At 41.1% G+C, this 20698-nt stretch overlaps 2 protein-coding genes across 2 annotated transcripts; one reads left to right on the top strand and one right to left on the bottom strand.

Moving 5' to 3' along the window:
* Positions 1 to 2165: 2165 nt before the first annotated feature.
* Positions 2166 to 13561, bottom strand: LOC146662530 (neutral cholesterol ester hydrolase 1-like). Its single transcript, XM_085419218.1, has 5 exons — positions 13343 to 13561; positions 10701 to 10923; positions 8375 to 8444; positions 7145 to 7316; positions 2166 to 6365 (listed from the first exon to the last, which is right to left on the bottom strand). Exons 1-5 carry the CDS (start codon positions 13475 to 13477, stop codon positions 5745 to 5747), a joined length of 1221 nt encoding a protein of 406 aa, XP_085275344.1. The 5' UTR covers positions 13478 to 13561; the 3' UTR covers positions 2166 to 5744.
* Positions 13562 to 14704: 1143 nt separating this feature from the next.
* LOC146662529 (uncharacterized) lies at positions 14705 to 16217 on the top strand. Its single transcript, XM_085417841.1, has 3 exons — positions 14705 to 14721; positions 14806 to 14852; positions 14924 to 16217. Exons 1-3 carry the CDS (start codon positions 14705 to 14707, stop codon positions 15820 to 15822), a joined length of 963 nt encoding a protein of 320 aa, XP_085273967.1. The 3' UTR covers positions 15823 to 16217.
* Positions 16218 to 20698: the final 4481 nt, after the last annotated feature.

The following is a 20698-nucleotide window of genomic DNA, read 5'->3' as shown; positions in this document are numbered from 1 at the left end:
AAGCATATCTTCCCTTTGGTTTCACCTGCACAAGTGCCGAGGTAGGTCTCCCCTGCAGAATTGGGTTTCCCTGTGTCGGGAGCACACATTTAAAAATATATTTTTTGTTGTTGTTTATTAAAAAACAGTTGGGTAGTTGTTTTTTTAATCATAATTCATCATCATTTCACACCTTGGGAGCAGTTCGTTGCCCACCCCCCTCTCTTACTGCATGCGTTTGTGTTGTGTCTGTGTATCTGTACCCCATAGTTAAAGCTGCAGGTCCAAAGCCTTCCTCAGTGTCATTCCCAACACTGGTGACTACTCAGTAACAGGCTCCCTCCATGAAGCGGTGTGGGCTCTGTTTTTGTTTTTGGTGTATGTGGGCGCTGTGCTGGCCCCTCCGATCAGGTCTAGAGGTGACTCAGAGCTGTGCAACTGTGAGATGAGTAACAGCAAAGTAATAGTGACTTTAAAACTGAGGAAATCTGACCTTTGACTGGACTATTTGTTCTTTTTTCCTTATTACTATTATCCCTCTAAACTGTAGTTTACGATTATATATATTATATACTATAACCACATATATTATGACTTCGTTATATAATTACCTGTGTGTATAATAATAAAGACAATGTGATGATGACTTGCTGTTGAAATGATGATGATGAGAATTAGAATAGGATAATGATGATGGTCTCAAATTGTTTTAGTTTTCCATTTTTCTGCTTGTCTTGTCTTATTTTGTCTGACTCAGTTGTAAGTGTAGTAATGAAAATAAAGCAGTTTGAAAAAGAAAATTAACATCACTTCATTCTTCTGTTTTCTTAGCGTAGTCGAAGAGTCTGTCAATCTTCTTGGAGACGAGTATATTGTTATTGAAATTACTGCCAGATCATCTGTGCCGTTAAGATCTTCTATTTGTGCAAACATCCTCCGTTGGACGCATCGTGGACGGTCACATGTTGTTTGACACCTCAACCAGTCGATGGTAATGAAAAGCAGGAGCGGCGAAAGGTAGGAGCGGCACCAGCACCGAGGAATTGAAGTGTTGCGTTTGTGTTTTTGCCAACACCGTCTACAGAACTTTTAACTGTAACTGTGACCACCAGGTGGCAGTATTTAACCAGCAGGTGCGTGACATGTTTTCTGAAGTGTAAAGGTCTTGATGTTTCTTCTTTTCCTGCCATGGTAAATAAGAACATGTTTTTAATTACTTGGTTAAAAAAAGGTTACACTGCCTCACTGCTCCATCTTGTGGTAAAAACTGGTATTACACAAAAGTAAACTGGAGCCCAAGTTCAGCGTGACTTGACATTTCTCCAGATCGATAGATTTTTTGACAAAGTCACAGCAGTTATCGTTTCACATTCTGATAATAGTTTAGGTGAATGTTGCAGGAGATTTAAAACAAAAGAATTCTATGACTGAAGTGCTGTGCAAATGTGTCAAGCTACCCCTTGTTTCTTTATATTTCCTTCCAAGGTGTCAGACATTCTTGAAATTTTTAAAGTGGTCTTGGGTTGTAGTTCTCCACACTTTCTGGTAGTCTTTCAAATTTTTTCTCTGGACACTGACTGCTTTTTCCCCACACCTTCAGTCCAGTGCCTGTACTTGTTTGTTCCGCTCCTTATCACTTAAGCAAAACAAAGATACCCAACTCAAGGGATGAATCAGTGGTGTCTGCACACAGCAGATAACTTGGCAAAGAATCAATTTTGAACTGTATCTTTAGGGTCACAAATTTCCAAATTTTTCAGCTGAGTCTACAAAAATGTCACAGATAAAACAGTTTGGCAGGCAAAAGAAATGCAATTTTACATTAACATGGTGATGCAGAGATCCCAAAGAGCTATTAGCTGAAAACTTAGTGACAGAACAAAAGAAGCACTTGCAGGCTTAATAAATTATCTACAGCAGATGAACAGTGTGTGGAAGTCGTGTCCTTAAGGAGAAGGAAAAACCACTCCTGCAGAGACCTGACACAGGACCTGAGATCGGCATCTGGCCCTTCAATCACACAAGCTTCATCAGAAATGGTCTCAGTGGAAGGGTGGCTGTCAAGAAGCCATTCTTAAGGAGGGGAAACAGGAGAAAAGGCTGTGGTAAGTCAAATTACACAAGAACTGGACTGAAAATCAGGGCAACAGGTCAAATGGAAGGAATCCAAATTTTACATTTTGATTGAAATCATCGTCAGCGTGTGCGGAGGCGGTCAGGCTGCTCAGAAAGTTCAGGCTGTGTTGAAGAATAAAGGTGGTCACACCAAGATATCGAATTGTATAAACTCGGTTTTTGCCTGATATACTGTAACGTCACATTTTTCAATAAATCACTGCACATTTTTCCACTTTTTACAAAGAAATGGCTTGAGACTTTTGCCCAGTACAGTACCTTTAATGGTCAAAAACATATGGGTTGTGACTTGAAGAGGGATATGCCAGAAAAAACAGTTTAAAAAGCACTCTGACAGTAGTACTTCACTGTGTCTGATATCATTTCTATGCTGCTTTTACATGCTCAGCAGGACGGTTAATTAAAGCACAGTGTTACCAAAACCTGAACCTCATTTCAGCTGCAGTCATATCAACATCAGTAAAATTATAAATGATTTATGGGTTTGGATCTTGGCTTTTTTGAATAACAGCAGATGTAGATAACAAACCATTATGTTGCTCTTCTACCCGGTGCTGCTGAGCACCGCCTGCAGTTCCTTTGTCCTTTTAATCACAGCTTAAAAACTTATCCAGGAGTGTCACGGGTCTCCCGCACTGACACGTGCACGGACAGAAAATTAAAACCCAGATTACAACAAACATACAGCACAGAGTGGAAATAAAAACATAGATAACATAAAAGGAAACCTCTTCATCCTCCCTGCACAGTTGTGACAGCAGCCAATAAAACAGCTCCTTTACGAGATTTACCAGCACTGCAGGAGCACATCTGGGCCCGGTTTTCCATATCGGCTCGCCTGAAACAACCTGTTGCATAACCCGACTCGCATTAAAACCTTATTTATACAATGTGAACCCATTAAACGCATAATTTCACATACAGAATTAAAATGACAGCACTCAGACTTACTTTACCGCAAGCCCGCGTGTCTAATTTATAGATGAGTTTGTACGTGAATAAAAGCCACATGTTAGAAATAAGACGTCTGGAATCATTTCCTTTAAAGGAGAGAAAGAAAATTACATTTTTGTGGAATAATTCGAGGGGTGTAATGACCACCCTCAGCTCGGCGTTCCTGCTCCAGTCGGGCTGAACGCCAACAGCGAGTCATTCACCGCCGTCAGTTCATTATATTTGTTTTGAGCCAGCAGCACCGGGCGAGCGGGAAACGTGATATTCCGCTTGGGACCGATTCTCTCGTGGCGATAGAGCAATTTTACTCTTGTTTAAAAAGTAATAATTCACAGCGTTCATCATTGCATTGGCCCCGTGGTCCAGTGGTCATCTGAGAGTGAAGTTACAGAGATTGAGAGACAGTTTGAGACATACATTATTGCACAACCCAGTGAGTATACACAGCTGTGAACTCTGACATACTTTTACAACACACACACACTAAGCCCGACTGTCTGGCTTTGTGTGTGTGTGTGTCTTCAGTGTCTCGTTACATCATAAAACATCATATCTGAGGAATTTTGAGCCGTACTACAGGCCAGCTGGGCCTGTTGTCGTTTCTCTTCATAATTATGCTGAAAATGAAATCGAATGTTTTCAGTCATTTCAGTCCTGAATGTCACCCAAAAGTCAAACTTCCTGCTGCAAAAAACCCCCAATTTGCAGCAAATGACGTCACTTTGTTATCAAACTTGCGAGGTTTAAGTTATCAGCCATCAGAATGTGTGATTTTCTGCTTTTAAAAAAGCCTAACTCACAGCAATCAAGTAAAAAAAACGCACTAAACGGTCTAACGTTAAAGAAGAACTGTTTCATTTCTTGTCATAGAAGTCTGTTTGTTTATCCTGTAAATTACAGGCTTTAGATTGGGAGCAGGGCAGCTGGAATATTTAGGCCTCTGAGGGTTAAAACGACCCAGAGAAAATGCAACTGATGGCAGGAAATGTTGGAAATAAGCCACAGATTATCCTTCAGCACGGTTAAGCTGTGGCTGTGTCGTTTCTTCTTGCACTTCTTCTTAAACTAAATAAAACGTTTTTTCACCACCTCGGCTGTGTTTAAAAAAACAAAACAAAATAATAATAATTCAATATTTAGTATCCAGTGTTTTCTCAAGTCTGAGTGTTAATATGTATATTTTATATTTCCTGATAAACAGAAAAAATCGTTTTCAGAGGAACTTTGCTAATAAAAATCAAAAAGCATACCTGACTATGATAAATATCAAACCTTTGATTCACATTTAACTGATTTGTACTTCTTAGCATCACTGAGATCAGATATTAAGATGAGAACTAGCAGGGATGCAGTGACCAGACATGAGAAAATGTCAGTGAAATTCACAAGTTTGCACATTAGCAGGTCCAGATTTAAATGTATCTTTAGTTTGAGTGACTAAAGTGGCTACTAATGATACAGCTGACTGCAGCTGACATTAAAGGGATAAATTAAGCCTGAAATATCCCCTAATCACTGACCATCAGCTACAAAGTGGCGTACGACAAGGTTTTAAGTTACGACTCAGAAATTAAACGGTTTTAGTGGAAGTTGAAACCACACACAGGAGCAAGCTTGTCATTTTTTACGACACTCACGGGGTTATACACCATGAATCTCTCCCCCGTGGCAGACTGTAATCATGCAAACTCTACGATAATCTCCTGAGGGTTACAACTGTGCTGACTCAAAGCATTTAAAAGCGTTTTTTTTAGTAGCCACATGGTTTGGTGGTTTTTAATCATCAGCCACTCTACTCACCACCATTCAAGTTCTAAGGTCCCCATTTTCACACAGTGGAGTAGATCCAGAGAGCATTGCAGAAAAGTCCAAATGGTCAGAATTGGACTCCTGGGGAGCAATCTAACTGATCGCTGCCTGAGGAGGCAACCTTGAAGGGTTAGATCGGCCCAATTTAAACCAGGTTTGACTTTTGACTTTTATGGGCGGAGCTGTGGAGCAAAAATACCGCCGTGTAGCTGTGCATCTGGCAGTGATGATGCCGAATTATGATAATTTGCTTTACTGCTGAGTAAAACAAGAGCCGCTCTTAGTTTTCCTGTTGTTGCACTGACCCACTAACTGACAGCAGTAATTATACTGTGGGCCAAAACTGCTGCAGCGTTAGCCGTTTGTTTTAATGAATCACCTGCCAGCGAATCACAGTTGTATGCTGCTATGGCACAATGTTTTAAGCTTTAGGGGTTTTCGGCGAGTATTATTGTATAAAGAAGTTTCTTATATGTTTATATTTGTAGTTTTCTACTCGTTTCCATTTTAAAACTAATAAATAAAGGTAATAAGTATAAAACCTGTCTTTATAAGTTTGCCATTAATTATATAGATGTTTCTATATAAAAACTTTCTTTGGTCACAGTTGCTTGAAGACGTTTTGGTGTCAGGACACACCGAGGATGTGCGGTGGCGTGTTTGATTGTAGATTTATAGGTCCAGTGGTTTTAAACTTTAATGTGCTAAACAGACGCCTCCGCATCGACACAGTGGATCCAACCTTTGACCTTCTTGGCTCAAGCTGGGATGTTTTAACAGCTATGATCATGTTTTTTTCCGAGTCATCCCAGATTTCTGCCCCAGTTCATCTTTCATACCACAAAGTGGAAACTACGATTTTTTTCCTACAGATTTTGGTCCAGCCAGCGGATGTAGTTGTTCATGCTCCTCCGTCCCACGCTCGACATCATCGGCAGATACGCAAACACCATGCAGCCGTGAAAGCCGTCCTCATAGTGGTCACTGGTCACCGTGACGCCAGCGTCCTGCAAACGTCTGGCGTACATTAAGCCGTCATCCCTGAGCACGTCAAACTCACAAGTCATCACGTACGCCTTAGGCGTCCTACCCAGAACGCCCTGCTCCGCCAGCAGCGGCGACGCCCTCACGTCCGTGAGCCCCGGCACCTCGCCCACCACGCCAGGTGACCCGGTTTCTTTAAGCACCGGCCGGAAGTGCTTCCTGCGCTCAGTCGGCAGCAAAGCGGTCCAGTTCAGCTTCGAGCGAGTCTCGGCGCTGATGCTCGACTCGTCCAGAGAGCTGTGGTTGTTGGCGAGCAGGAGAGGCTCCAGGGAGGTGTTGCCGCCCAGGTACTGCAGCCAGAAGCGAGCCATGACGGGCCTGTAGAGGATGGGCACGGCCTGGTTCTGCTGGTAGGATGGGGTGTGGAAGTCGAGCGCCTGCAGCACGGGGTAGATCAGCGCCTGGACCTTGAACTTCACCTTCAGGGTGTCATCTGAGCTGAGCTGTGGACACACGCAAGCTTTAGATTTTAGTTCAGAGGAAAAACACTCAGAAACACCAGATTTCAGTCCTTACATAAAATATTCGGTGGCAGCTTTTTGCCTGATATTTAAAGCCCGACCAATTTTCTTTTTTTTGACTGACACCAATATCAATACAGGCCAATGTTTTTTCTCCTTTCAGAAATAGGAAACATTAACATTGATTTCTATGGATTCTAAGATAATGTGATAACGCATGTTTAAAATGAAGTTGTTCTACAGTCACAGTCGCAGCTTACTCGCTTGCGCTCTTCCCGACCCTGCACACTGTAAATGCTCTTCTTTTAGCAGGGGAAGGGCACTTTAGGACAAACCTGATTCACACTGTCCACATGCTGCCTTGTGTCACCTGTGTAATAACTCAAGCTGATGAGGTTAGTTTCTGAACACAGCTGGTGTCTTCTGACAGTTTCCACTGTCTCAGCTGTGATAGGCTGGTTAAACCAGGCTATAATGATGTCAAGGAGTGAAGGAGGACATGCAGAGGGTTGGTGGGACAGAACTGGATGTGATAGAGGCGGACGACCCACTGTGGCACCCACTCAAGGGAGCAGCCAAAAATAGAAGAACACTAAGATGTGCCCATTGCTGCCCTTTACATACAGGGTCGCTTACACCAGGTAATCATTTCAAGAGATAAACAAACAGAAACGTGTGTATTCTGCGTAAACAGAAAGTAGAAACAGTAGCAAACTACCCCAAAACTGCTTCTCCTTCTATGTATGCATTTGTTTTTCTACCTTTTGCGCCACAGCGGCAGCCAGGTTTCCTCCAGCGCTGTCTCCCGACACACACACCCTCTCGGGATCGATGCTGTAGTGCTCTAAAACCTCAGTGGACAGGAAGGCCCGCGACGCCGCTATTGCATCATGGTACTGATCTGGGAACACGGCCTCTGGAGCAAGACGGTAGCTACAGCAAACGGACAATTTAACATGACAGCAATATTATACTCAGGTGTTATAATGACGATAATTAAAAAATAGACAGAAAAAGCTAAAACTGGAGGTAAAAATGAACATCTGTTATATTAAATGTTGACTTTCTTTGTATTTCACAGAATATTAAAGTTTTAAATCCTTCATCTGTGATGATACTCCTGAGCTAGCTGCTGGGGTGAACAGTGATTTCAGTAGGTGCTTACTGCAGAGTCAAACAGGCTGAGCTGGGCCTGGTTAAAGGCTGTGGCAGGGATGTAGATGGGTTTAAAGGCAGAGCTGGGCTAGACCAGGGGCTCTGCAGTAAGCAGCCTTTCTGGCAGTGCTGAAGAGGAGAGCATATGAAGATGGATTTGGATAAAGAAGAAAAACAAAAGGAAGAATCCAAGTCCAGAAACTCTCCATTAAGAGGAGAGAGTCACCAGTGGGGGCAAACTGATTTGAAAGAGTAATCTTTTCCTGTGTAATCTTTCTCATGTCAAGACAGGACAGAAACTTCAGGCGGATTTTTACCAAAAGGGTAAACTAAAATAACAGAAAAGTAAATTTACACACACCCCTTAAATATCTGTGAGTAAATGGGTCTTTCAAATACTGACATCAGCCTAGAATGGCACAATCTTTGACCATAATCTCATCACAAGTTTCACTGATGTTTTGAGCACATTCAGCCACATCACATGGCCTTCAGCTAAACCACATCCATGATAAATGAACAGACCCGAGTCTGTGCTGCAGACTGTTTCCAAGGTCACAAACGGGCCTTGATGCTAAACATGGAAAAAAAAAAAAAAACTCTTGAAAACTTTCACCCAGTTTTCCTCCTTTGGGAAGAGTTTGAAACATGCTGTCTGAAATAATTGACTTTCAGATCAAAATGAAACAATCAGCTGTCATTGCTACGATTGGCTAAACAACAAGAGAAAAGCATAACTTGTTGTCTTCAAACCTTTTACATAAAAATCCACCACCTGCAGCTTCAATGTGAGGTTTGTTCCTTCTAGATTCACGTGATCGACGCCCAAAACTTACTCAACTGACATAATGACGGCATCCAGGTCCTCTGCCATCTTCCGGCAAAGATGGTCATAGGAGCGCATTCCTGTGAAGCACATAAACAGTGACCGATGCTGAAGTTACAGTAAGGCTACAGTAATATATTGCAAATTCATTTTAGGTTTAGTTGATAATACATTATACTCGATACCACGAGATTTAGAAGTCTCAGCATTCCTGGGCAGCAGAGGATGACTCATATGGCTGCTCATATAACTTCCTGTAGTAGTAAAGTCTTTGGGAATATGACTTTCAGATCATTTGACCTGTGACTTTATGACTTTATTGATTCAGTCGTTTGTTTTGACTCATAACGAATAAAAAGTTAAGTTATTTCTGTAAAATACTGGAGGTAGAAGCTACAATATGCTCACAAGCTAAATACAGCAAGTCTTTAGGCAATGAAAGCACCACACACCGAATAAATGAGGCTCAGTGATGATGACACGGGTATGAAGATGATAGCATCTTCATACAAAAATGAACTTTAGCCCAAAAAGAAAAGCAGTGTTTGCTCCTAATGTGAGAAAAAAGTTCACCCTTCATATACAGTGGGGCAAAAAAGTATTTAGTCAGCCACCGATTGTGCAAGTTCCCCCACCTAAAATGATGACAGAGGTCAGTAATTTGCACCAGAGGTACACTTCAACTGTGAGAGACAGAATGTGAAAAAAAAATCCATGAATCCACATGGTAGGATTTGTAAAGAATTTATTCGTAAATCAGGGTGGAAAATAAGTATTTGGTCAATAACAAAAATACAACTCAATACTTTGTAACATAACCTTTGTTGGCAATAACAGAGGTCAAACGATTACTATAGGTCTTTACCAGGTTTGCACACACAGTAGCTGGTATTTTGGCCCATTCCTCCATGCAGATCTTCTCGAGAGCAGTGATGTTTTGGGGCTGTCGCCGAGCAACACGGACTTTCAACTCCCGCCACAGATTTTCTATGGGGTTGAGGTCTGGATACTGGCTAGGCCACTCCAGGACTTTCAAATGCTTCTTACGGAGCCACTCCTTTGTTGCCCGGGCGGTGTGTTCTGGATCATTGTCATGTTGGAAGACCCAGCCTCGTTTCATCTTCAAAGTTCTCACTGATGGAAGGAGGTTTTGGCTCAAAATCTCACGATACATGGCCCCATTCATTCTGTCCTTAACACGGATCAGTCGTCCTGTCCCCTTGGCAGAAAAACAGCCCCATAGCATGATGTTTCCACCCCCATGCTTCACAGTAGGTATGGTGTTCTTGGGATGCAACTCAGTATTCTTCTTCCTCCAAACACGACGAGTTGAGTTTATACCAAAAAGTTCTACTTTGGTTTCATCTGACCACATGACATTCTCCCAATCCTCTGCTGTATCATCCATGTGCTCTCTGGCAAACTTCAGACGGGCCTGGACATGCACTGGCTTCAGCAGCGGAACACGTCTGGCACTGCGGGATTTGATTCCCTGCCGTTGTAGTGTGTTACTGATGGTGACCTTTGTTACTTTGGTCCCAGCTCTCTGCAGGTCATTCACCAGGTCCCCCCGTGTGGTTCTGGGATCTTTGCTCACCGTTCTCATGATCATTTTGACCCCACGGGATGAGATCTTGCGTGGAGCCCCAGATCGAGGGAGATTATCAGTGGTCTTGTATGTCTTCCATTTTCTGATGATTGCTCCCACAGTTGATTTTTTTCACACCAAGCTGCTTGCCTATTGTAGATTCACTCTTCCCAGTCTGGTGCAGGTCTACAATACTTTTCCTGGTGTCCTTCGAAAGCTCTTTGGTCTTGGCCATGGCGGAGTTTGGAGTCTGACTGTTTGAGGCTGTGGACAGGTGTCTTTTATACAGATGATGAGTTCAAACAGGTGCCATTCATACAGGTAACGAGTGGGGGACAGAAAAGCTTCTTACAGAAGACGTTACAGGTCTGTGAGAGATTTTCCTTGTTTGAGGTGACCAAATACTTATTTTCCACCCTAATTTACGAATAAATTCTTTACAAATCCTACCATGTGGATTCATGGATTTTTTTTCCACATTCTGTCTCTCACAGTTGAAGTGTACCTCTGGTGCAAATTACTGACCTCTGTCATCATTTTAAGTGGGGGAACTTGCACAATCGGTGGCTGACTAAATACTTTTTTGCCCCACTGTAAGACTGTGTTTAACAAGCTCACGTTGTCACAGTGAGATCTAAACACTGAAAACAGCAGAAAAATAGGCTTAAAAACAGACTTAAGTTGATTGGATTTGTTTAACCGTCAGCAGCTTTACGGTTGTCTAAAGCCTCTTATGCACCGCACTCACGTCCGCTGCCGAGGGCCCAGCCGCCACCGTGGAAATAAATAACTCCTCTTTTCAGCTTCTCCCCTCCGATGGGATGAAACACCCGGGTGGGCACGCCTCCCAGCGCGGAGTCCGTGACGTTCACGGCGGGGCTGGAGCGAGCCTCAATCACCTCCACCCAGGACACCACCCGGTTCAACACGTGGACGCGGTGGCACACGCCCATCGCATGAGCTACATCACTCTGGAAATTTTAAAAAAGAAATAACTTTTATATTTTGTGCTCAAGGAAATTTTTTCAAGTACTTTTTGCAGTTCTCTTCTGTGGATTCTGTTGGTCTCCATCACAAACATTGAAATATTGCAGGTTTGCAGTTGAAACTATGATAAATCCCATAATACTGATGCTCAAAGCTGGTTACAGAACCACGATTTTGGCTTTAGATCGTCACACTTGGACTGAGCATGCAGAGAGTTAGCACAGGGTTTGCCTACACGACCTCATCTGACACTTTCACCAGTCTTAAAAGATTTTTTAGGTTTAGCTAGAGCTCTGCTCTGAAGCAGAGCAGATCATTAGTTAAGCTTGTGTGGCACCATTCGCCTATTCCCTGAAATCAGTTTACAGTGTAACCCGATAATCATTCCCACCATCCAGCACAGCGATTGTCCTCAAATTACACATCCAGAAAATTTTAATCTGGACTTTTTGTGCGGTTGCAAAGAGATTTAATAACGCATTTTTGTAATAATATTCACAGTTTTCTAAGGGAACTGATTTAGTTTGAACTGGAACGCCACAGGTTTGGGGTTGCAGTCTCCAAAACACAAAGAGAACCATTTGTCTCTTTGTGCTCAAAGTGACGGGACCTGAAGGTAAGAAACCAGCAGGGCGTGAAAACCTGTTCAATGTGGGGAACACGCATGGAAACTCGTCACTCAAGCTGTGGGCGTGTAAACTGTGTGGTGTTTAATTAAATGTGAAGCATTGCAGGTGAGCTACAGCTCTGTGGCATGTGGCCTGCCTAGTTAAAGGTCCTTTTTATGTTATTCCCTGAATACAGATTGAAGGACTGTGGCTGATTTGTACTTTTCCATTGATGGAAAGCCAAAACCTGTTTGGTCAGTGCCAATATTTTCTGTATGGAGGAAAAACTCTAATATATATAATATAGTTTATAATTAATTTCCCTGGAAAAACTGTCAGGATCAGGTTAAAATCTGCCAAATCGAATATGCAGATTTATCAACAACCCTTTGTGAAAGAAGCTTCATGCAGTAGTTCTGATTCTCCTGTGAAAGTTCTGGTTTACTCAAGTGTAGGACAAAGTTTCCCAGATAAGGTGAGGTGAAAGTCTTCAGATTTAGTCTTTGCCAATGTGTTGAAATGGTGACGACAACCAGCCTGAGGAGGTGTTATTGCTCCGTGTCAGTGAGTCACCAGCCCTGAAAAAATGCTGTGGTTAGTTGGAATCTCAAATTCCAAAAACTTCCCCTTACAAACAACTTATAATTAAATAATAATAATAATAATAATAATAATAATAATAATAATAATAATAATAATAACAACAACAACAACAACAAATATGAATTTTCAAAATTTGCACACCGATTAATCAAAAATTAAACCAACAAACTCCTTGTTCTGTGTAAAGAACAAAAAAAAACAAAAAAAAAACCCGAAGTTGTTGCTGTGCATTATTGCACTAATGCTCATTATAATCATTCTGGCCAATATAGTAAACAAATAGTAAACAAAATTAGTAATGCCTAAACAAATACATAAGGAGTGTATTTAAATATGAGTGAAAGGGATGCGCTGAAAGGCAAAACGAGGATAGTTTGAAAAAAATGCAGCACAAAAATCAATGTTTTGTTTTAATAATGGCTGCAGTCAAGTCCAGCCACCTGGTGGGATTTTCTGGGAACATAAATTGCAAAATTTGCATTAAGAGTTTTTCTCTCTGGATCCCGTTCAGATTTAAAACTGCAATCAGGACAGAGAGAGCAAATCTATTTTAAGTGTCATATACAAGGATTCTGTAGGAGCCAGTAATGAAAGAACAATGAATGAATGCATAAACAAGAAGACAGAAAGGCCATCTTGGTGATGAAAGCAAGCTTTAAAATAACCCCAAGACTTCCTAAAACTTCTGGGTTTATCCTCTCAATTAACCTGTTGAACCTATGAACAGACTTAGTTAGTTGTATATTTTCTAGTTACCTTTTATTTCTCGTCCTATTTCTGTATTTGTTTTGTTTCTTGTGGTTGTTGTGATTTTGTCTTGACGTTATCAATTTCAGTGTAGAGTTAGATCTTTTTAATCATTAGATTATAGTAGACATTCGTCAAAGGCGAGATTTTAGAAGGTGAGAATAGATACTGGCTGAGACTAAAACCATATTTTTATTCTTGTTTAGATTTGGCTTTTACAGACATTTTTATTTTGGCTCATTCGCCATACCAGGCTTTCATTTTAACCAGTAACTTCCTTCTCTCTGCACGACCTCGGATCTGCTATAAAATAAACCCTGATTCTCATATCACCCGTTCACCTGCACGGTTTCGTGCTTCAGGTGTTGTGATCCTAACAGCCCTGTCTTTCCTCACATCAACCTGCCCTTTTCTGCCCTCCTGTCAGTCATCAGTCAGCTCTCACCGCCTTCATGAAGCTCCGGAAAAGCGCGTCCAGCAACATCAGTTTCCACGGCTCGCTAACTCCGCTCGGTAGCGGCAGGTAGACGTAGTAGGCGGCCGCTGACAGCAGCACGGCTCCGGCCAAACGGAGCCTCATCGCGTCCACGGTTGAAACGAGATTAACCCTCCCACACGGTCCTGAGCGGTCGCTGCCTCCGCCAGAGATCGACGAGAATGGGAGGAATGACCCCGGCTTCAAAATTAAAGCTCTATGCAGAGAGCAGGGATCTTTTCACAAAGATAGGACGTTACGCTGGAAACATACATCTTATTTTGAAATGTTTCCTAAGGAAGTAGCTTAAGAATTTCGTAACATTGTTGCATTTGGGAAATGTAGTCCGTTTGAGCTCCGATGGTAAACCGAAATAAAATGCTGAAATAAAACTGCGACATTTTGACAAATTTTTTGAAGTTTTGATCAGATTTATAGCTATATTTGCAAACATTTTAATCTAAACGTTAAATAGAAATGTCAATTTATTAAGTATGAATATAAATTAAAATGGTAAATCCAAATATGACATTATAAATATTTATTTAAAATATGTAGGAAATTTAAAAAAGAAATAACAAAAATTGTGACGTGTAAATAAAAGTGATATACACTTAATATAAATAAACAATTTGAATTCTTAAATATAAAGTATACATTTTAAATCACAATTTGAAAGTATTCTATGCATTTTACAAATATAATTTTTTTATAGTTAAATGTAAATATTAAATGCATATTTTAAATTTAACATGTTTGTATTAAAAATAATGCAAATATAAAAATATTACTGTAAACATTAAAAGTTTGTTTTAATAATTAAGTGATGAATCTAAATACTGAAATTTAAATGTTGTTGATGATGTGTTTTTATTTGTTCACAATGGTAAATAAAATATTTAAAATATCAAATAAAAATTAAAAATAAATATGCATTAAAATTAAATTTTAATTTATTAAAATACTGATTTTAAAAACAAACAGATTTTAGATATAAAAATATATTAAATATAAATATTAAGAAATCTGAACACTACGCAGGTCTGCTTCATTTCAAACAACCCTGATAAAACATTTGAAGAAAGCTGAACTGAAGGTTGGCAGAGTGTTGCTTAAATCTGCCTGCAGTGCCTCATTGTGCTTCGCTGGTTTCTTAATTAGCTTCACCTGGCTTCAAGTAGTCACACAGCTGGCCAATTAAGCCAGAAGGTAAGAAAATAAAGTTCTGCAAAGAGTTTCGCTGCCTTACTGTCTGTTCATTAGTTTCTAGGTCCATAGTTTGGTAGCAGCTGACAGAAGTGTCTGTCTTTGCTGCTTCCTGTAGCTGAAGCTATGATGTTTATATTAAGGCAAGCCTTAAAGAAGTTTTTTTAAAAGTTAAATCAAACATATTTTTAATGTCACTATTAAAGCTTATAGTCTCTTTTGTCTAGATGGTTGCTGTTGTTCTTGCTAGCTGTCAAAAGTCATCAAGAAAATGGTAAGCAAATAAAATTTGATAATTTTATGCACCAACATTTTTGTCTAACATATTCCAATGTTCTCTCACAGATCAAGAATTAGCCCATACGGATGATCAACTGGATTTAAGCATTTACTTTAAAAATGAGACATTGGGGACCAGTGGGATACTTGATAACTATAATTCAACCTTGAATGAGAGTAACTACAGCACAACAGTAACAGTGGATTATCAGCCTGAAGCCGAAACACTGGCACAAAATGGGTCTTTGCCAGATCTCCAGTATTCATTAAGTAATACTGAACCTCCACTAAAAGAAGTGGAGTCTGGTTTTCAGGTACAGGTGCTCCAACAGCAGCGTACCTTCTCATCCAGGCAGTCACAGGAGCCCCAGGTGCCGCCACCTACCTCCCCACCCAGTGAGACTACATGCCCATCACAGGTGCTCTTGCAGGTGCCAATGCCGCGTAGTCCTCCACTTTGGCAGCTGGAGGTACCACAGCAGCCCCGTTCTCCACTCAACCGGCTGGGGGTGCCTAAGGTGTCCCAGGTATCCCCAGAGTTCTACTCTCCATCTCAGCAGCTGTGGGTGCCAGAGGAGCCTGGTTCATCACACCAGCGGCTGGATTTAATCCAAATGCATCAATCCCCTCTCCAACAGCTACAATTTGCAGAGGTGCACCAGCAGCCTAGAGCTGAACTCAAATGGGCACAGGTGGCTCAGGCACCCCAGCAGCCTGGTTCGGCCCTAAAGTGGCAGCAGGTACCCCGGCCAAGTATCCGGCTCCAGCAGCCGCAAATGGCCCAGTGGCCACAACGGCCACCCTACCAGCTCCTGATCCCTCGCTACCAGGCCAAGTACTCACATTACCGGCCCATGATATCCCGTTACCGGGAAAGGCTGCTAGGACACCGACCCAAGACTCCGCTCTTTCGAATCAAGCATCTTCGACACCCCCAGCAGATCAGATATGCACGTTGGAAATAAGTTTTTCAAGCAGACTCATTAAAATTATGATCCAAATCTTTTTCTTTTTTTTTCTCCCCTCAAATTTTGTAATCAAACTGTCTCCGCTAGGACGTTATAAAAGTAGGCAGGGCAACATCGGGGGACTTTTGTGTTTAACATGAATTTCTTTCCGGCGCAGCAGCTAATAAGCATGAGGCAGCAACACTAAGAGAAACAATGGGGAAGGTTATCTAATGAAACCTCTCAGATCATCCAAGAGTTCAGATGTTACTTTCCTGAACTCACGATTTCTGTTTTAGGCACTGCAACATTGAAACACTGTTCTGACCTTTCAAAGTAAAATACAGCTACTGCTATAATTATTTTTGCTATACGTGTCTATTTATTTGTTGAAAAGCTCAATATCTAGTTTAGCGTTAAGCTAAACTAAATCCCTATATTATCCCCTATATTGTTACACCATCTTTGACAAAGGCTGCCAGCATAATGTGTGCCCCAAAAGGGTTTTTGCAACATTTCCATTGAACGTATCCATATCCATTCCACAGCACATCTACTCCATTACACTCAGAAGGCTAAGAACTGCTTCTAACTTGTTTTCTTTAAAACATTGGATCAAAGTAGATACTGTTCACCTGGCAAACCTTTGTGTTTCAATGTGTTTTCTAGGAGTGTGCAAAGTTCACAGGGTTTTTTTTCTTAGACGTTGGTGCTTTCTGCTTCAGTAAACTTTATTGTAACTCTAATAATGCAGCTTTTACAATCCCCTCCACTAGAGGGAGCACTACTCCGTATCTGTAACCTTCCGGTTACAGATGCGCTTCCCAACCCCCTGAGCCACGGTCGCCCCACGATCAGCTGTGGTAACCTGTAAAGTGAGCAGGCTGTCTTTTCTAAGCTATATGATATTCTTAAACTTTTGCAATAAATGAAATAAAGGAGATTTTTAGACTAGTACACTTATTTAATGTGTTGTTTATGTTTGTTAAGCCAAACCTACTTTTTAATGTTTGTAGCAAAGGAATTTCCAAACTTTGCAATGATTTTATTGATAGAAATCATGTTGATATAGACATAAAGCCAATGGCGGAATACTTCTGTCAGCTGCACATGTATTATTTTAGCAGAATTAACCTTCATAATTTAAAATCATACTATTTGGAAATCCAGTGAAAATATTTAGGCTTCTTTAAGAACAAACATCTAAACCAATCAGCAGCTCCAACAAATTCAGCTGCAGGTTTTTCACATTTAAGTCATCTGAACAGCATCTGCACAATGGAAGCTGCTGAAAATGATTTGCAAAGAGTTGCAAAATACCTCAAGGTCCTTTCCTGGTGTCATAGTGAGCTTAATCTGCTCTGAAGTAGAAACACCTGTGGTCACCTAATCAACAAGATAAAGGGAAAACCTTTTAAAGATTTTCGAGAGCTCAGGTTCTTTTGCTGGTCTCCTGGTTTGGTAGCAGCTGACAGCAGTAGCTGCTGGGTTTGTGGGTTCTTGCTGCTGAAGCAATGAGGTTTTCATTAAGGCAAGTACTAAATAGGTTTCTATGAAGCTAAAAGTTTTCAGTTAGAGCTTACAGACACTTGTTTTCTTTAGTTGGCTGTTGTTGTTGTTACTTCTCACTGTTGGAAGTCATCAAGCAAACGGTAAGCAAGTTAAATTGCATCACTGTTTAATTGCATAGATTAAATATTCTTAAAGGTTAACAAACTGCTTTTTGCTGGATACCAACCAGATTCAGGTAGTCGTTACCCCAGAGTGAATGCTTCATGGCGCAGCGAGTCAAATGCTGCTCATACTTTAACCCTGAATGCAAAGGCAAGTGATCCTGGCACAACAGTGAATCTAACCGTGCAAGTCTCTGCCTGATAACTAGTTTTATGCACATCATCAAATGTCACAGGTAGTGAAGTCTGGTTTGCAGTCACGGGTCCCCCGGCAGCAGCATAAACCTCAGGCACCCATTCAGCGTGTATGCTGGCACAGCTCAAAGGCTTTGTGCTTTCCCCAGAAGGCCCAGCAGTTCACCAGTGCACCACAGCTTCCCAGACAGCAGGTTGACTCCCTATCTTGGGCAACCCAGCCAAAGTGGAAGCCTTCCTGCCCGCCCAAGCACTTCTGCCAATCCAAGGAGCCTCGGGTGTCCCACCGGCCTGGTTCTCCACTCAGGCTGCCTGGTTTCCTGCCCCAGTGGCCTGACCGTCCACTTTACCAGCTTCAGAGACCTCACTATCAGGCCAAGTGGCCACTATACTCACTCCAGATGCCTCAGTACCATGCAAAATGGCCACACTACCAGCCTTACTACCAGTCCAAGCGTCCACACTACATGATTGTCTTGCCCATCTACAGGGGGAAAGTTATTGGTCTATCCAGGCAAGCAACTCCAGTATCCCCACCAGGTGAGTTACTTCTAGAAAGTTAAACTTTTTAAACAGTCCAATTTCTGCTCAACCTTCATCTGGGTGAGCTCTTCTTACTGGCTGAGTAACAGGAGTGAATTTTAAGTGGGATTTATTTCTTTCAGGCACAGAACGTGGTGCTAATGTAATAGCCACACAAAGGGACCAATGGTCATGGAAAACGATTAATGAGATAACTGGTTTTCAATGGCCTTTATTCATGAATGTTTTCTCTTAGGCACAGCAATGTTGAGCCTTCTGAATCGTTGTACGGACCTTCCCAATTAAAATAACTTTCATCTTGACTCTCTAAGCATTTACTGAATGATTTGGTAATAAAGTTTGACAAGATGTGTGTATGATGCCAACACAATGCTTTCCTTCTGTTAAGAGTTACAATTTGTAGAAACTTGTATACAAAGCAGATTGAAATTTTACACTGCAGATAAGAGATGCTGTGGAAGAGCTCTCCCCAAAGATAATTACTAAGGATTAAATACGGAGTGGTTTATAAACGCAGTGTGAAAGGTGACTAAAAATACTTGGTGCATCATGGGAATCCCCCAGAAACTATTACAGTGTAACAGAGGGAGGTTTTTGGTTCACCTGATCCAGCCCCAACTATATGCTTTAATAGACGTTTTAAGCCTATTTTTGAAAGTAGAGATGGTGTCTGTCTCCTAAATCCAAATTTGAAGGTGGTTCCACAGAAGATGCGCCTGACAGCTGAAGACTCTGCCTCCTGTCCTACTTTTGAATACTCCAGGAACCACAAGAGTCTTTGTCACATTGTCATACAAGTACAACACACAATGAAATGTTCTGAACTGCTCCTTTGATCGAGACTTAAACAATAAGTAAGGTTAAACTCTGGAAATGTACATTGTGCAAATGGAATGTTAAAGTGCTTTCTGCCTTATTAGCATGGCAATTTATTGACAGAGCAATGCAAGTAGAGTGACCAGTGTAATGTACAACAGCGAGCAGGGTAATATAAACAAACTGTGTAGCAGCGTTTGATATAACAAATCAAATATGACAGTGAAAGTTCTGGAATGGGACATAAGGTCGTAGGACTTGGCCTGAGGATAGAAGCTCACTGATAGTGGGAATCACACACGTGCTCTATTGGGGTGATGCAGTACTATAAGGTCTTTAAGATAAGATGGGGGGGGCTGATTATTCAAGCCCTTGTATGAGAGGAGCAGGATTTTAAATTCGATTAACAGCGAGGCAAGGAAGAGAAATTTGATCTTTCTAGACCGTATCAGTGCTCTTGCTGTGGGTTTTGGATAAACTGAAGGCTTTTAAGGGAGATTTTTGTTTTTTCTTACATCCTGATAATAATAAATTTCAGTAGTCCACCCCAGAAGTAATAAATGCACGAACTAGTTTTTCAGTGTCACTCTGAGATGGGACAGTTTTAACTTTAGAGATGTTGTGCAAATGGAAGAAAGCAGTCATAATTGTTTAATATGTGCATTGAAGGACATGTCCTGGTCAAACTTCACTCCAAGGTTCCTCACAGTGTTACTGGAGGCCAAGGTAATGCCATCCAGAGTAAGAATCTGGTTAGATACCATATTTCTAAGATTTTCAGGACAGAATACAATAACCTCAGTTTTATCTGAATTAAGAAGCAGAAAGTTAGACGTGATTGACGTCTTTGTCTTTAAGACATACCTACAGCTTATCTAAATGGTTTGCGTTATCTGGCTTCTAGATAAAATTGGGTGTCATCTGCAGAGCAGTGAAAATGTATACTATGCATCCTAATAATACTGCCTAAAGCAAGCACATATAACGTAAACAGAACTGTTCCTAAGACAGCTGATTCAGATAGGTCAAGAAATAATTCATTTTTAAGGGCCCCCAAACAACAAGAACTAGTTAAAACACAGTTTATAACAATAAATACCAGAATAATAGTGACCAAAAACTAGTAATTGACTATAAATAAACAGAATAAAGTATCAGTGATAGAACTGTTAAATACATAGGAACTGGCCCAGCCTGACCTATTATGCTTTACAAAAAAAACAAAAAATGTATTGCATACAGCACCATGTAAAACAGTAGAATATGGCTGTATCCCAATTCAGGGTCTGCAGCCTTAAAGGCCGCATTTTAAGGCCGATTACGTCACAGCGACAGCGAGGCTGTCCCAATTCAAAGGCTGCTCGAAATGCAGCCACAAATGCGTCCTTGATTTCCCTGAATTTTAAGGATGTGACAGCGTAGACTTCGTGGCCCAAAATATCCCAGACTTCATAGTGCAGCAGTGGGCGTGGATAATTTTGCCGAAAACTTTTAAAAGTACTGAATAATATGTCACTTATTTATGTGCAAATGTTGAATAATGAAGAAGATTAAAACATTACTGTTGGCCACAGTGTTTCCTAATTAGCTACACCTGCATACAAACAATCACACCTGAGTCCAATTAACCACCCATGACAGAGAGGAAAATTTTTTAAAAGGGCTGC

This window comes from Rhamphochromis longiceps, linkage group LG9, assembly GCF_057381845.1.
Source record: "Rhamphochromis longiceps isolate RC_006_pf linkage group LG9, R_longiceps_female_GT1.1, whole genome shotgun sequence".
NCBI classification, from domain to species: Eukaryota; Metazoa; Chordata; class Actinopteri; order Cichliformes; family Cichlidae; genus Rhamphochromis; species Rhamphochromis longiceps.
This window is presented reverse-complemented; position numbering and strand designations above follow the sequence as displayed.

What these genes read in the sequence shown, in the direction of transcription:
- LOC146662530 (XM_085419218.1), bottom strand. Translation starts at nt 13,477, where the DNA reads ATGAGGCTCCGTTTGGCCGGAGCCGTGCTGCTGTCAGCGGCCGCCTAC. An exon ending in TCCGGAGCTTCATGAAGGCG is followed by an intron (nt 10,924 to 13,342) that starts GTGAGAGCTGAC and finishes TAAAATTTCCAG; the next exon opens with AGTGATGTAGCTCATGCGAT. An exon ending in CTGCCGCTGTGGCGCAAAAG is followed by an intron (nt 6,366 to 7,144) that starts GTAGAAAAACAA and finishes GTGTGTCCACAG; the next exon opens with CTCAGCTCAGATGACACCCT.
- LOC146662529 (XM_085417841.1), top strand. An exon ending in CAAAAGTCATCAAGAAAATG is followed by an intron (nt 14,853 to 14,923) that starts GTAAGCAAATAA and finishes GTTCTCTCACAG; the next exon opens with ATCAAGAATTAGCCCATACG.